Below are 18,096 nucleotides of genomic sequence, written 5' to 3' on the forward strand. Positions count from 1 at the left end.
TTTTAGATTTGTTCTTGATGCATTATATTTAGTGTTATAATAATTTTAGTTATGCTATTTTTGAATATTTTAATTTGAGCATTGATTATATTCTAAAAAGTTAACGATTATCTTCGTTTTGTTTTTTTATTTTTAGCGTTTCTGTAAGTTGTGTATTGTTACTATATTATTACAAATATATCATGATTTGACAATTGCTGTTAGATTTGGAATAACTTTAATCTCTTCAGTTATATAATTAACATTTCATGTATTTACAAATTTTTGTGCATCAACAAAAAGATGCTTAAAATAATGTTACAGGATTTTATCTTTTTCTTTCAAGTTGTTTGTTTATATTTTTGTCACCTGATATCAATGTTGTTATGTATATCAGTCGGTGTGTTGAATTAACATTTAATTCAAAATTGTAACAGTTTGATTTGCCTGAATTGATGAAGACTTTATTTTTAATTAACTTACTTTTTTATTTTCGTGTTTCATTTTGTACCTTTCGTTGCATGAGCGTTGTTTTTGTAGTTTAAATGATTTGTTATTAAATATTAGGTGTTTTGAAAAATTAAAGAAATTTAAAGCATTAAATTTTAAAGTTTTCTATTAAACGCGTAAAAAAAAGATTATCACCGACATTGATAAGTGGATTAACTAGTCGGAAATTCTATGTTTAGTTACATCCATAAATGTTATCTAATCGGTCAACTGTGAATCTTAGTAATGTAATTTTCTTAATTAATAGCATTTATGTATGTTGTCATAGCATTGTAGAGGAGCCCCTTATCAAAAAAATCCTATCATGGATATTAATACTGGATAAATGATTGACAAAGTATTAATTCGCAAACAACAAGAAGAAAAGTTAATTATACAATTGCTAACGAAATATGAAAAAGCGTTATCTAGATTCAAATATTTTATCTGGGTATGAACTAGGAACAATCTTATTATGCATTATTTTATAGTAATCGTATTTACAGGTGAACCGTCACGTGAATGATCTGTTCGAAGACCTGCGAGATGGCCTCAATCTCATCTCACTGCTGGAGGTGCTATCTGGCGAACACCTCGTAAGTATACATTTTTATCTTTAAATATTTCGTAACTGACCGTCTTGTTTCATAATCTCGCATACTTTTTTTATCAGTGACGAAATAAGTTTTTCCGCCTAACACTTGTCACTGACGATATTGCTTAATTAGCTTAAATTCTCAGAATATGATTGCGAAGAAAATCTCCCGAGTGCATCTGTCTTTCTAAGTATGTTAATATAGTACATTCCATAACCATTTTGACAGGATTTTCTAAATTATAAAGTATTCAAGCTTAGATCACGTTCACGAATTGAGAGTAGCTAATTGAGAATTTCTGTGATCTATCCTTATGTATAGTGCCCACCTCAGCGTCGGTGACATTACTGGAAACATCTTACTGTGCAGTTTTTAGTATGTTTTGTGAATTTATAAAATTGGCAATTGGCTTTGATGTACTTAATACAGGTACTTACAGATATTCCAATTTTATATATTTGATTTCTCTAGTTTTTTTATTATTAAAAGAATATTCGTTTTATTCGTAAATTTTTGATTTTTGATGATTTTCGAGTGCCTAAACGAAATACGAGGATTATTACCATAAGTAACGTTTATTTTTAATAGTACAGCAGTACCTATAACTCCAATAATTAATTATCTAAACAACATTGAATTCGTAACGAATCCGGAAAATACTGTAGTATCCTTGGTGTATACGAGTTTTTTCTTCTCTCATTAATATGTTCAATAACATGTTAGTTTTTGCGTTTGTTTACTCGATAAAACATTTTACACGAGTCATTAGTTATGGTAATTCAAAAATAAAAATACACTTCTTGTTTCGTGTTGTTTTACTTCAGTATAGTCTATTCAGTCTCTGATTAACTATTGAAGTTTATTTATAAATTATGTCTCTGTTAAAAGCTTAACGTAGGACTCTAAAATTATTGACGAGGGTATAAAAAACCTCGCTCTTTAAAAATTTTTTAACGTCCATTGAGAAAACTTAAGTCTGATAATTTTAATTTCGAGTTTTTCGTTAAAATGTTTTGTTATGTATTAACATTTTTTTTGGTATTATTTAAATAAAGAACATAATGAAATCTTCATAATAATTCTATGTTATGAATATAGATAGGGTAATTATCTAATTACTACGAGTATTAGACAATATTAAGATACAAAAAACCGAACTGCTGCTGATATTATGATCAAAGTCAGATTTACTAATATAAATATTTAATGCTTATTGGTCGCTTATTGCGTCGTCGGCTGTCATCGACCAATGTCAAATCGGTTTGAACTCGAATTAGATAAGTTGACTATGAAAAACCTGAAGGTGTGAAATGATTGGGATAAAAGTATAACTTGTTCCTATTCCAGACACGAACATTTTAATTTTGCCCTTCTAGTAAACCTTATTAGCAATACTAAAGAAATCGATATTTTAGAAAAAATTCTATCGAGCTCTCGATAGTATCTAGTTCAAGTAACAGCTGGTTAAGTTAACAACATAGTAGCGAACGTAATAAATTAAAGCAGGTGTGGCGTGGAAGCGATACCGCTATCACCCTTCCGCAGATGTATCGGGGTTAATGTAGGTTAAGGGCATTAATGGTATTAACGTTACAATTCGAATTTTATTAAATAAAATTAGCAATGGGCCACCTGATTGTACGTAGTCACCACCATCTATAGACATTAACGCTGTAAGAAATATTAATCATTCCTTATATCGTCAATGCGCCACCAACCCTGGGAACTAAGTTGTTATGTTCGTTTTTTCTGTACTTTCACTGGCTCACTCACCCTTTCAACCGGAACAAAAAAAATCTAAGTATTGCTGTTTTTCGATAGAATATATGATAAGGTGGTACCTACAGGTAGCCGAGATGGCCTAGTGGTAAGAACGCGTGAATCTTAACCGATGATCGTGGGTTCAAACCCGGGCAAGCACCACTGAATTTTCACGTGCTTAATTTGTGTTTATAATTCATCTCGTGCTTAACGGTGAAGGAAAACATCGTGAGGAAACCAGCATGTGTCTAATTTCATTGAAATTCTGCCACATGTGAATTCTACCAACCCGCATTGGAGCAGCGTGGTGGAATAAGCTCCAAACCTTCTCCTCAAAAAGGGAGAGGAGGCCTTAGCCCAGCAGTGGGACATTAACAGGCTGTTACTGTTACTGTTACTGTTACTGTTACTGTGTTACTGGTACCTACAAAGACGTGCTTCCACAAAGCCCTACCGTCATGTATATACATTTTAAAATTTCAAAGTTTTCTAAACGTCGACGTATCAGCATTTAATTATTGACAAATTAACATCATATGACGAAACATCGAATAACGAGAAAATTATATACGCTGTTAAAAACGAGTTTCAACGAGTAAAAAACGCAATTGAACTGCCCGTCTTGATTTTCTTCTGGGATTGAAACCAAAAGGAGACGTTTGCCTCTCGGACTAGAGGTTCGAATTTTGAAGTAAGGTACTCTTGAATCAGAAGTAGTATAAAATAATTACAAGAAAAGTAATAGCATTCATAGTCCTATATAGTCAAAAGCTGATAGTTTTTGAAAGCCACTTACAGTGAAACTAGTTGAAATTATATAAATACATATATTCTTTATCGAGACGTACCGTAACCGTAACCGTAACAGCCTGTGAATGTCCCACTGCTGGGCTAAAGGCCTCCTCTCCTCTTTTTGAGGAGAAGGTTTGGAGCTTATTCCACCACGCTGCTCCAATGCGGGTTGGTAGAATTCACATGTGGCAGAATTTCAGTGAAATTAGACACATGCAGGTTTCCTCACGATGTTTTCCTTCACCGTAAAGCACGAGATGAATTATAATCACAAATTAAGCACATGAAAATTCAGTGGTGCTTGCTCGGGTTTGAACCCACGATCATCGGTTAAGACTCACGCGTTCTTACCACAGGGCCATCTCGGCTATTCGAGACGTACACAAAGACAAATTTATATAACATAAACAATTGCATTTCTACGTGTGTCAAACAATGAAACTTGGCTAGTGCAGTGATTTTTATACATTGTCGAAACGCGCAAATCATGAACTTTTAAACGTGCAAGCGTAAGTACCATAGTACATGACTTCATCACGTTTGCAATACGTCATATTACTTTTTGAAGCGTAGTTCAGTATCATAGGAGAATAGACGTAGGTGTAGGCCCTTATATAGGTACTTATTTATTTTAGTGAACAAATATATAATGTAGTTTGTAGTTGAAAGTCAATATTGATAATAAAAACTATATTTACTCGAGTTTTCAAATTTAAAAAAAAGAACAAATTGTGTGGTTTGCCTTTATTTTTAATTGATGTTGTTACAAATCGAATCGAAGGCATTTTTTATTGATTATTTTTAAAATGTATACATTCTCAACAACTTTAGCGTGATACATAAAAATGTATGTACATATGCTGTATTATATTATGTAATATATACTATAGACGTATATTTTATCGAGTTATGAAACGTCAGTAGAGCACACTCGATGCTTTCGCGTTTGAGTTTTGAAACAAGATTAATTATTTTTTTATACTATTATTAATCACGTAACAAATCCTACACATATATATATTAAAACAAGACTTCAGGCTTAATAATAATTATAAAATAGTAAAGATGTATGTTATAGTTAACTCTATTATAATACGCATTATATATTTTATTATTTAGATCCATTTGCACTCAAATAAAGTTTAATGCGCGTGTGCAGTACTATTACACAGAACATTGATTGCTAGTGGGGCATAAATAATCCTAGTACTTAGTACACTTACTGAGCTAATATGATTGATTGTAGCGTTTATTAAAACCGATTATTTCTAGATAGCTATCATTACAGATGTTAATAGGCGAGGTGATATACATAACCATATATATACAACACGTGATAAAAATGAGACGACTTGGCTCAGTGGTTAGAACTGTGTGTATTACTACTGATGATCGCGGGTTCAAACCCCAGCAAGTACCACTGAATTTTTATGCGCTTAATTTGTGTATGATTAATCTCGTGCTCGACGTCATTGTGTATGTGTCGAATAAAACAATTACATTTCGTTAATCCACTGACACGCATTGGAGACACCACGTTTCTCCAGTCAGTGACTCCTAACTGCCTCCTCTTAAAGAGAGGTGGGCTATGTCAAAAATTTAAAATATAGACAAATCCTTAATATTATATTGTTGTATTATTTCCTAGACTATAAAATATTTCTTTTGTTATTATACAGACTTGATATAATAGGTTTTTTTTCTTGACTAACAATAACAATATGATTTAATTGCAACGGAAGCTTTTATGATACGAAAAATATAAACATATTCTATATTTAAACCATATAGTATCTTCCTTGAACCAGTGACATTTTATTTTATTAAAACAATGTCTAATCTGTATAGTAATAATTGTTGTAAAATGATATAAACGATATTTTTTTTTACTAAAAATAGGCATTTTCAAATAACAAAAATTTGATCTTTTATTATTTTGAAAGGCAAATGGTAATCGATTATTAATAGTAACCTAAAGAATAGAAAAGTTTAGACAGCTAAATTTTAAATCGCTAACGTCTTATTGAATCCTATGGTAAATAAATATCCTGTTAAGTATACTTAATAATTTAATTAATATAGTTACGGATATATATATTTCTAAGAGCTTACTTGAATAAACGATATATATTTGACTGATTGATTGAATCTGAAATAAAAGGCGATAAATACTAAATAAGCTGATTTCTCTTTCCAGCCGCGTGAGCGAGGTCGTATGCGCTTCCACATGTTGCAGAATGTCCAAATGGCGCTGGACTTCCTCAGGTACAAGAAGATCAAGCTCGTTAACATCAGGGCCGAAGACATCGTGGACGGGAACCCGAAACTCACACTGGGGCTCATATGGACCATTATCCTGCATTTCCAGGTCAGTGCCATATTCTATTTATTCAATAATATTATTTCATTTTTGTTGAACAATTCATTAGCTTTCGTTTTTTTAGAACATTTCTCATTATGACGTGGAAACTAGGAATTAAACTTTGTATTATAAATCTCATTTAATTTGAAGAGTCAAAACATAATTAAAGAAAATGATAATTATCAATTTTAGATTCTTAATTAAGATTTTAGACGGATCTAGCTACAATACTAAGGCCTTGCTTATGTAAACGTTGTTTAGCGGCTGTTTAGTTAAATATTTATTTCGCTCTTTCTGTCATTATTGGTTTGATATACGAAAGAAGACGCAACATTGTTAAACTAATCACCCGCTAACCAACGTCTATAAGAAGACCGATATTGAATATCACGTATTTAACAATTTGACTTAATTTACAATATTTCAAGATGTAATTATCGCCATGTTTAATTTTAAAAAAAGCTTTGATACACGGTATAACCTAATTCTATAAAAAATCAATGTTATGAATGAGATGGTTCGCTTTACGGTAGAGTATTCGTGTATTCTAAATTCACTCTCGGACAAAAATTGTCCATACTGATAATTGTGTTTATCTCAAAATTCCAAATATTTCAAAGCTAAAAAATATATGTTATTATATTAATATACGTAATCATTTAAATTAAAATAATGAATGATGAAATTTTCATAAAATTCCGAAACTTACATAATCTTTTTCGTTAATGTAAGTAGAATAAAATCGTTGATACTTAAGTATAATTAATTATTTTAAGATGTTTACTTTCATTTTCTTATATTTCACTACTGGATACTTTATCTTGTGTGCTTAAAGCAAAATTACTTGCTCTCAAACACTAATTTCGTAACATTCTACTGGCGTGTATTATTTTAATTGGTAATGAACATTCTTGTTAGACGGTGTCCAGTTTATAGGAATTATGATTGCTTAAAAACGAATCATTACTCGTGATGTAGAATTTTACATTAAACTGACGTTGTTAATTCTAAATCCAGTCTTCTTGTTCTGATCTCAGAATTTAACTGTTAAATTAATGCAATATTTATTGTCGTTGCATCTATTTATGTTATATTTTAGATTGTACTAGATAACGATAATGTTTTGGATGATATCATTATTTATACAGATTTACCTGTTCATAAAAATAGGTCGTATGTTGTATAATAGCCTTATATGTCACCATGACATACATGTCTTACATTCATATCAAATGAAGTGACGAAAACACCGTGTTTGTACGCAGTCACATTACACGTTTCGACCTTGATATTTTGATCTTTGCAAGTATAATGGCTGGTGACTTATGCTATTTTTTGCAAGTCTTCACGACGTTGATACAGTTAAGGAGTTTTTTTTTGTTCATTTTGCATCTGCTGTATATACTAAAATAGTAATATTCGTGTTTATGAAGTATAACCAATTGCAGAATGTTATTTTTCGCATGCTTAAATTTAACGATTATCGCTTTGTGAGGTTCAGAGATTTTTTAATTAATATTACAACCTTTATAGACACTATAGTTAAAGACAAAAACGGAAACAATTTTTTAAGCGATTTCGAAATTAGCTTTCCTTTAAATTATTTAATTCAATACATCAATTGGTGATCACGGGATAAATCGAATATATATATATATATAATTTCCGAGCCTTTATTTAGCATCTTTGTTTTATTGATATGTCAATTTTGAATGTACTTAATTCCTCCGATTTGATTAATTTGTCTGCCTGTTCTTGTTTTGAAATGTCACTCAAACTTTGGTTCGCTAAGAACAGGCCTTTTTTACACACTCCTTGACTGATTACCAAATATGTCAAGCCTATTATATAAATGTCATATATCAGACTACGAACTAAAAGTTTACTTTCCCTCTCGTTTCTTCGTATTACGTAATTTTCTTCCGTCTCCTTCTAATCACGGTATTGTTCCGGTGCAATTGAATTGGATGTCTGTAGAATTTATAATAAGGAAATCGGCTTGAGAACCTGTTTCTTGGTATTAAGTTGTCTAGAATTGTATGCACATGCATAGTTACAATGAGCTTTTACAAGAAAAGACAGTCGTGTACCAGGAAGACACGCGTCTGACATTTAATAGAACAAGTACAACCGTCGCCATCATAACATACCACGTGCAAATTGAGGATCGCGAGTATAGAAGTCTCTATTTTAGTTTTAAGTTATTATAAAAAATAACACCCAATTTTTTTATAGCTTTGGCTCATTTTATTACTTTATGACTCCATAAATTTCTCAGACGTATTTGAATTGTAATAACCAATAATAATTAATACAATATTTAACTTGTTGACTAATCTAAAAACATTACGATGCCGTTTGAATTTCGATTTTGGTGTAATTCAAATCGATATGTAATATCCGTATATCGGCAATGGACATCTGATCCAATATTCGATACATTAGTACCCTGAGTCTTGCGATCTTTTGTATGTACATCTATCGTGCAGATAATTTTCTAACATGTAAGGATTCAAACGCTATACAATAGTTGTAATCTTTAAGAAAGGTTTTGAAAAAGGAACATGGAATTTGAACTCGTGGAAAATAATTTGAGTGCTTCTTGATTTGTGATTTATTTAATCGATCTGTGATGATACGATTAATATCATCATTGTTCTTTATTTGGATTACTTATAGCATTATTGTCATCAAGCGTTTTACCCACGGATTCGCTCGCGTGAATTTCAATAATTATTTCTTCAGAGATAAGAGATTTTCATGCAAACTTTTATTATCTTTACGAAAAAGATTACGGTTTAAATTAAAAAAAATCCTTTGTTAGTGTTAACCTACTGTGAAAAAGGAATCTTTAGTAAAATAGGAAGTATGTAAATATTGATGTTGCTAGCTCCAGTGGTTTGGGTTATGGGTTGATATGTCAGTCAGTTATTCTTTTATATATTCTCCCCTATTCTAAAACATGGAACCTTGGACAAATATCATGTCAGTTTAAATTGCGAGTTTAAGAAATAAATAATAATGAGCTAATTGCAAGTACCAGCTTGACCAACCTTAGAGCCGCATGAACATATCTGGATATCATTGACTCAACTTGCCATTAAACGAACGAACGTCTAAAAGTAAAACCGATTAAAATTCAGTACATATTGCACGGTTCCTTTTCGCAATTACCAAGTAACCTACAGAAAACCGTCACTCGGCCGGTGAACGATAAAAAATAATGATCTATTAATATGGTATTGAAAGAGCGCGTGGGCTGTGTGTCTGGCACACTTACTCGTATCCATATAAGGCTTTATACAGTATGTTATCAGGATGTGATATATCAGCTTTCTGCAAGGTCGAATGAGAGTTGACGGGTGGCCGCTTAAAGGTTGAAAGCTGTGGGATGCATTCATAAGAATTGCAAACGAGATTTAATACATGTGTCCAAAATGTAGGTTTCAATATGAAAATATCCGCAAGTTCATTTGCTAAAGTAAATTATTTATTTACAATATAATGTGGCTGGTTTAGTTCATACTAATGTGGTTTTTTTAAAATTTGTAATTAGCATTGTTTGTATTTTGTCTTTATGTCATATATTTCAATAAGGTCTGTTAATTTATTTTGTTTATAGGTTTTGGCGTAAACATTTCATTATATGCTGATAATGTAACGTTTGTTTCTTGAATATGATATTCATTTTTCTTTACATCAAAAGACCATTATTATTGCAGTTTAAATGACTTTTATTAGGTACTTATCCTCGACTCTTAGCAATTCCAAGTGGCCTGGTAAAGCTCCAAGTTTGCGACCTTGGACTTCTTGGCTAACAGCAACTCTAAAATAATTGAAATGCTTCTAGCGTCGTCCTATGAATAATTCCTTAATGCGAAGTGTCGTTGGATATTATAATATCTGCATTGTTGCAAACACTTAACTAAGTTCATGTTGCGACGTAAATGCTAAGTCTTTTTAGATATTTCTTTTCATTTATTGAAGAATAAAAACAGCTTATTTCTCATCATATGATTTAAGTATTATAATATTTAAAACAAAACTAAATAATTTGGTTATTTCCTTCTTACTAATCTTATCTTGGCATTATAAATAGTAAGAAGTATAGTGTTTGGTAGTTTAATTAGCAATACTTTGTATTGTTGTTCTTACACAAGGGACATATTACTTAGATATCATGACCCGTCGATGTATGAAGTAACAAATTGATTGAACCTCATACTATTCTAACTTTATTATATTATATTATAAAGCTCTTATTTCCTTCCGGAGACTAAACACAAGCAGGAAAACTTTTGTTACCGTTACCACTTCATAGACGGTAACCTCACTCGACGCACGTTTTTGCCATAAACCGAAACATGAACAGGAATTGAATTGTTACTTTAAAATTGATAGGAATAAAAACTTTTTAAATTGTAGTTACTAGTTGTAAAAACTTTTAATATATAGTTTTTACTTAAAGTTTTGAAATAATATTTATTATAAACACTTGTTTTTTACTTCAGTTTATAAGTATTTTGTTTCAAACCTTCGTTCGCTTGCCCTTATCCCCTTTTTAGGGCTGTGGTTGAATGGTAACTTGAGCTTTTTTTTTATAGAATAGGAAGGTGGACGAGCATATGGGCCACCTGATGGTAAGTGGTCACCAAACGCCCTTAGACATTGGCATTGTAAGAAATGTCAACCATCGCTTAAAGCCAATGCGCCACCAAACTTGGGAACTAAGATTTTATGTCCCTTGTGCCTGTAATTACACTGGCTCACTCACCCTTCAAACCGGAACACAACAATATCAAGTATTGCTGTTTTGCGGTAGAATATCTGATGAGTGGGTGGTACCTACCCAGACGAGCTTGCACAAAGCCCTACCACCAGTATAGCTATAATACTTTTATTATTTGATGCAGATAACTAAAGATTATCATAAAAACTGTTTATTTTGCAACGTGAAATCGATTGAATATCGATTTGATATTATGATGAGCCGGTTGGTGTGGTTGGTAGATACTTGCCTTTCACACCGAAGGTTGTGGGTTCGATTCCCACCCAGGACAGACATTTGTGTGCATGAACATGTCTGTTTGTCCTGAGTCTGGGTGTAATTATCTATATAAGTATGTATTTACAAAAGAAAAGTAGTATATGTAGTATATCAGTTGTCTGATTTCCATAGCACAAGCTCTGTACAAGCTTAACTTGGGATCAGATGGCCGTGTGTAAAAAATGTCCCAGGATATTATTATTATTAATAAAAAATAATATTTATTTAAAATTAAGCATCGAAAATTTGAATTAAATATATTTTGCTTAAAATGCAACTAAACTAAAGCTGTCAAAATTTATACAAATAAATTTTGACAGCTTTAGTTTTATGCAACTAGATTTTTTAATTTTTTTGTAATATTATTAGAACATTTTTGAAACACTCTGTATACACTCATAGGTCCTTATAAGTGATGTCATATAAAATAATACAGATATGTTTATTCATAGATTACTTGCGATCGTTTATGCAATGTATTGCGGAGTTGTCTCAGATCAGATAGTTCCAAACTATCTTAAGGGAATTATTTTTGTCTTGTCAATAAAAATTGTGCTTTATGCCATTCAAATAAAGTTTAATTTTGCCTCGTTCTCAGGTAGTGAGCCTGATTTTCTTATTTTAAGTTTTATAATAACTGTAATTCAATATTTATTAGGTTAATCATAAATATTGTAGAATTTTCTAATGGTTGGACCCGCGTAACCGATGATACCGGGCTTAATCCCAAGCACCATTGAATTTTTAAGGGCTTTTTTTTTGTTTCTAATTCGTCTAGCGCTTGTTGGATTGGATTCAAATTTTCCTCATATATACAAACCAACTCGCATCGAAGCACCGTGTAACAAGCTCCCAGCCATCCTACTAAAATGAAAAAAAGAATTATCTTTAGTCCTGAAGTGGGACATTTAGAAGCTGTTATGTTATATATGATGATGATGATGATGATGATGTCCTGCGGACCGATTTCGGCCACGGCGGCCAATCTCAAGAGAGATTACCCAACTACGCAGGAGATATTATAGTGCACAAGTGTGTGCGCAAATGCAGGTGCACTCTCTATTTCCTAACTCTCATAATGGGTGATGGGATGGGACGCGATGGGATGGCAATAGGTGCTTTTCGAGGCACGGGAGTGAACACACTTCCAACTTCCAGACTCCGGGCTGCTATTGAGAATTTTCTGGCCCGACCTGGGAATTGAACTCAGGATATCCGGGTTTGCGGCCTTTCATCAAGCCACTAGACCAACGAGGCAGTCAAATATATATATTTTTAACACTACTTGCCATATTGCAAATCCAACTTAATAAACATAAATTATAATACGACATTATAAGAAAAAGATATCTGTACGAAAAGATCTATATAAAATTCATATCAAGTCGTCTTCCTACTATTAATTAAAAAAAAAAAAAACATGTAATCATAATGTATGTATGTCATAATATTCCATTAATGATAAGGTAATTAAGATATAACGATTATAATAGTGATAGCTGGCTGTTACACAAGTTCTAGGCGATACTGGTCGAATTGGTTACTTAACGGATAATGTACATAATATACACAGACGTACGTGTATTAAGGGCCGTTAGGTTGGCACTATAAAAAATATTAAGCAATCTATACATCGCCAATGCACCACCAACCTTGGGAACTATGATGTTATGTCCCTTGTGCCTGTAATTATACTCACTCGCTCCCGTAACCTATAACGTAAGTAAGTAACAGCCTGTAAATGTCCCACTGCTGGGTTAAGGCCTCCTCTTCCTTTTTGAGGAGAAGGTTTGGAGCTTATTCCACTACGCTGCCCCAATGCGGGTTGGTGGAATACACATGTGGCAGAATTTTGATGAAATTAGACACATGCGGGTTTCCTCACGATGTTTTCCTTCACCGAAAAGCACGAGATGAATTATAAACAGAAATTAAGCACATGAAAATTCAGAGGTTTGAACCCAAGAACGCGTGAATCTTAACCGATGAACGCGGTTAAGATTCACGCGTTCTTACCACTGGGCTATCTCGACCTATAACGTAGCAACGTTATATTTACGTATTGCTGTTTGACGGTAAAATATCTGATGAGAGGACGTACCTAACCAGACTTGCGCAACAAAGCACCAATTAAATATGAGCCTAGAATTTATCTCATATCTGCATATGATGTGTTTCATTGTATGGCCCCTTTTTCCATTGTATGGTATAATTTAATGGCAATTAAATTTGTATTTCAATTTTGTATATTTATATATATATAAATATATATATATAAATATATATATATAAAAAATAATAATTTTGTAAAAGAGACTAAAAGTTCTTTGACTACCCTCCATTAGTAGTACTCCTACTTATAAGACCTAATTGACATTTCACTTTGGGATATAATCTGTGCCCTGTTCGCGTGCATTTTGAAATAGTTTTATTAAAATATAACTATTGTCCAAAACAACCTTACAGTTAACCGTCGAAACATTGTTAGTTCGGACGCGGGTCGACGGCCGGTGCGCGTGCGCCGCTGTTTGCTGAAACAATACCAGATGCGTATAATACGTTTCAAATATTTGCTCAAAATTACATGGATGAGGAGGATTTTTTATTTAAATTTACTACATCTTGTTCGGGATAAATTATGTGTCACAACTCTCATAAGAAATTTTAATAGTCTTTAATTATTTAGTTAATAACAAGATAACAAAGACGTAATAACAAAGAATGGTTATGAATACATATATATATTATTTAGTAAACGAATCTAAATCTAAATGCTAAATCTTTAAGAAACTATTGAACAGAAGGACTTTAAAAGTGACTTAACAGTTCCAACTTTTTAAATAATTCGGAAATGACGTCACGTTGCTTGTGCTTGTTGCGTACTGACCTTTCGAGCGAGGGTGGGTAGCAAGGTCACTGAACATATGTTCCGCCCACACAACGCCCGCGCACCCTTATGTAACAGCCGGTGAAGCCTTGAGAAGGGTGGAAGATATTGTTACGTTCATTGGTTAATATGGATCATGGTCAAATGGTCGTGGGTTTAGTGTGGTACCAATTTGTTTTTAAATCTTTAATCATTTTTATATAATTTAAATTGAAAATATTTCGTTACGCCATATTCCATTATTTAGAGTAAATATAAAATAAAATCCGAAAAAAGCGATGTTAAAAAATAACAAAAAGGCGCGTATTTTTCAATTTAATTTTTGAATATCAAATGTATGCTTTTAATATTTCAAAACATATTTACGCGAAAAAAAACCGCAGCATTAATCGATTAAAAGGCGCCAAACTGGATTCCGATTAGTTACGCCACTGTATATAATTATATCGCTATTAAATAGATAAGATTTCTTAATGTTATCATTAGTCTAAACATTATCGGCCTTACTTATAAAGGCTGTTTAGCGGGTGTTTAATTAAACAATGATTTATCTCTTTCTGCAATCATTGATTTGACATTTGAAAGAAGAAGACGCAGCTGTTTCAGTAATCACTACCAATACAACATTTATAGGTAAAGTCGTATGTTATTAACTGTTTACTGACAATGAGCTTCAAGCCCAGCATAATTTGACAACATTTCGACAACAATGGAAATTCTTTGGGCAATAATGGTCTCTAATGTTTTTCATTAGGTGTGTAATTCGCTTGCCGACATTATTCATCTTTCCAGAAATCCTATATTATTTAATAATTAGAAGGTATACGTACAAGAAATACATTTTCAATGCGCTAACTATTTCAATGTCACAGATGGATGACACATCCAATAATCGTAAATGCAAATTGATCGTAATAAAATAAGTAATATACATAGATCAAAGAAACCGACCTTTATTACTATGTTTTGAAATAATCAATTATGGATAAAAGAATTATATAAAGATATAAAAAAATATTCGTTATTTAAAAAAAATCTGATTGTTTAAAAATCCGTTAAGAATTTTTCAGCTTAATTTTTAATTTCTATACTAGTGGCGCCATCTGTTTAATAAAATCTACATTAAATTGACGTGAATAAATATCGTCACGTCTATAATTATGTTGAATAAATGATTTAAATATTTTATTTGTCCACGCAAACTCTAGCAGACGATTATGGTAAGTCGTCAGTTATCGAAATATCGCTAAAAGCCTTGCTTGCTTGGTTACAACTATATGACGCTAGATGGCGCTCTACCATAACAAGCAATGGTTCGTATACATGTTCGCTAAGCTTTGCTTGGCAACGCTTTGCGTCGGCGTTCAATAGATGGCAGTACTTGTTGTGAATTATATTGTTCACGCGTTTCATTAGATTAGAGAAAAATCCATAACATTGATTATAACAAACGATTTCATGTCATCGCTTAGTTATTGCGCTGTATTTGGTATATAAAGAGTAACATTTAATTATATTAATGTAATATTTCTGAATATATACTTTAGAAGCACTTTATATAGTAATCAAAACTTGTGTATATAACTTTGAAAAAAAAAGATTAATATAACGTTCAATTGAGATTTTTAATAATAGATATATAATAAAATAAACACCATGCTATATCATATACACAATCAATGCACTTATTTTATTATACAATTATAATGTTGTTATTTTACATTTGTTATTTAATGTTATAATATTATTTACAAACAAAAAAAATAATTAAGTGATCGGAATGTCGTCCACCCATTTAAATAACCCACACAATGTTAGATATAAAGTTCCTATTTGTAAGATAATAATTAATTTATAAATGTAAACAAGACCAAGAGTAGGAGTTAATGTGATAAATAATAATTATATTTGTTATATTATTACCGAACACCTGACCCCGCCCTCTCCTCATACGCGGGCGAAAACTAAGTTGTACATAATAATATGCGTAGTTAAAAAAAATACTACAACAAATTTTGTATGAATTCGATTATCGTCATCATTATCCTTTTCTCGTCCACTGCTGGACATAGGGGACTACAATGGCACGCCACTGAACTGGATCTTCAGCTCTCAATCTCCAACCGCTGCCAGCCACCTTGCGTATATGAATTGGATACTATTGTTTATTTTAAATTTTTAATACTCATTTTTTTAATGGGTTCTTTACCTAAAACTTAATGCCTGTGTTAATACGTTAATAATAATGTTATTAAAGTGACAACCGTAACTGGCTAACTTGGTCGGAATGAAGCACATTAGGGCTATTCTGTAAGAGCAAACTCGAAACTCGCCGCAAAAGACGGTCGTAAATTTCAGAAAATGATAAGCGACTTTGACCATAATAATCATAACATTTGAAGAATACACGCATCAAAATAGTATATCACCATAAGTCGGTTGACAAGATTTCACGGGTGAGCAATGAAGAGAGTTCTTACAGACAGAACAGCATAACAGATCTCTACAAACCTGGAATTGCAAGACTCGGACATTATATTTACACCAAAATAGATTTATAACTAAGTTAATTATTTATATGTATTTCTAGAATTTAACTTCAAAATGAATCGTATACGTTCTATTATTAAATATTTCGTTAAGGCAGAATTTGTTTTTGGTTTATATTTTCTATTCCATTATCTTTTTTTGTATATAATCTCAATCAAGACCCGATGTTTATTAAATTTTTAACGAAAATTAGTTGAATGTAAAAGAAAATTATAAGTCTTAACTAAATTGTGCCGGATAAGTAAAATAGTGAAAATGTTAACCTTTTTGTGAAACCTTACGTGGCGTGAAAACGATACGTTGTATCCTCTAATCTATTATTTCTCGTCCCTTCCTGGTTTTGCTTACTCACCCAATAGTAGCCGAGTAAGTCTGAACGCTATCTGATACCATTAATTACAAACGAATTACCTTCAATAATAAAAAAAAAATCCGTCCGAAAACATTTCAAATACTCTTAAATAAATATAGACTTGAATATATGACAACGCTATTTAGGATTTTTTGACATGTCATTTGTCAAAACGAATCGAAACTTAGAGGAAGTTAACTAAACGGTACCAAACGCGGGCTATTCGGCAACAAAGGATGTCTGATATAAGACAAAGAAGAATGCTAGAGTTAATATAATAAACAAAAGAAAAACGTCCATTTAACATGACAATTATCACGGAATTCAGCTCCCATAATGAATGAGAAACATACGTAAACCCACGATACATTTTTTCACAGCCGTCACGGGCGGCTAGGCTGCAACTACGCGCCAGTCACCTGTTAGAGTCCGAACGAAGCGCGCGCGCACGTCAATTCAAATTTCGAAAAACGAATCGAATAACTAACACACTAACCGTTTCGAAAAAGGTTTTATTGTGGTCTGTGTTTTTTTAAATGTATTTTAAAGTGAAATAACGGATTCGATACGCGAATTGTTTACTGATACCGGTGACAATAACGGTCGTGTTGCTTTTGGGTTTTAGTGGGATATTGTTTTTGCTTAGCGAACTTAAGCAACTAAGTAAACGCTAATTAGTTACTTAAATGTTACTCAACTCGTAAAGGGAGTGTATTGTTTTGAGTGACGTAATATACGTGTCAAATGAAGAGTGATGAACATCCTAAAATATTACAGCATTATATTGTCTAAATTCAATGATTTTATCGATTGATAAAAGTGAATTTTATAAATAAAGTACTCATACTTGGCCTTTCCATCTTATCAATATTGTATTTTTTGTGCATTCCTGGTTTTAAAAAGATAATTTAATTTCGACTTGAAAAGATGAAATGGCGCGAATATTTATTTATTTGTATTACTCGAATTCTTAGCTCTTGAAAATCATTAAATCTTAATTGTAAATAACAGAATAGAACGATAACGCCTTTATAAGTGATTTTATTATTTATTTGATTAAAATTGAGAATGGCCGGTAACTGCTATATTCTCGTTACTTAACATATTAATATAAAATATACGATTCTAATAAAAATCCGAAGTTCAATAGTTGTCATTATAATTAAGAAGCTATTTTCTGTATGTTCGTCTGTTCGTTATTTTATAAATCAGTTAGGAACTTTTATAGGAATGGTTTAATTAACATGTAAAACAAGCTTTACTCATTTACCACGATAACTA

At 31.9% G+C, this 18,096-nt stretch overlaps 1 protein-coding gene across 21 annotated transcripts in view; it reads left to right on the plus strand.

Moving 5' to 3' along the window:
- LOC126777145 (microtubule-actin cross-linking factor 1) overlaps positions 1-18,096 on the plus strand; it is a 266,118-nt gene that overhangs the window by 124,994 nt on the left and 123,028 nt on the right. For 13 of the 21 annotated variants that reach the window (XM_050500033.1, XM_050500042.1, XM_050500047.1 and 10 more), the window contains exon 1: positions 17,249-17,324. Coding sequence is in view for 7 of the 21 variants with exons in the window: in XM_050500046.1 (XP_050356003.1) it covers positions 975-1,064; positions 5,815-5,985 (261 nt within the window). In the remaining 14 variants the exon portion in view is untranslated. Of the gene's footprint in view, positions 1-974; positions 1,065-5,814; positions 5,986-17,233; positions 17,336-18,096 lie in introns of those variants that run through there. The other 8 variants (XM_050500046.1, XM_050500057.1, XM_050500043.1 and 5 more) reach the window with 2 other exon arrangements.

This window comes from Nymphalis io, chromosome 22, assembly GCF_905147045.1.
Source record: "Nymphalis io chromosome 22, ilAglIoxx1.1, whole genome shotgun sequence".
Classification (NCBI taxonomy): domain Eukaryota; kingdom Metazoa; phylum Arthropoda; class Insecta; order Lepidoptera; family Nymphalidae; genus Nymphalis; species Nymphalis io.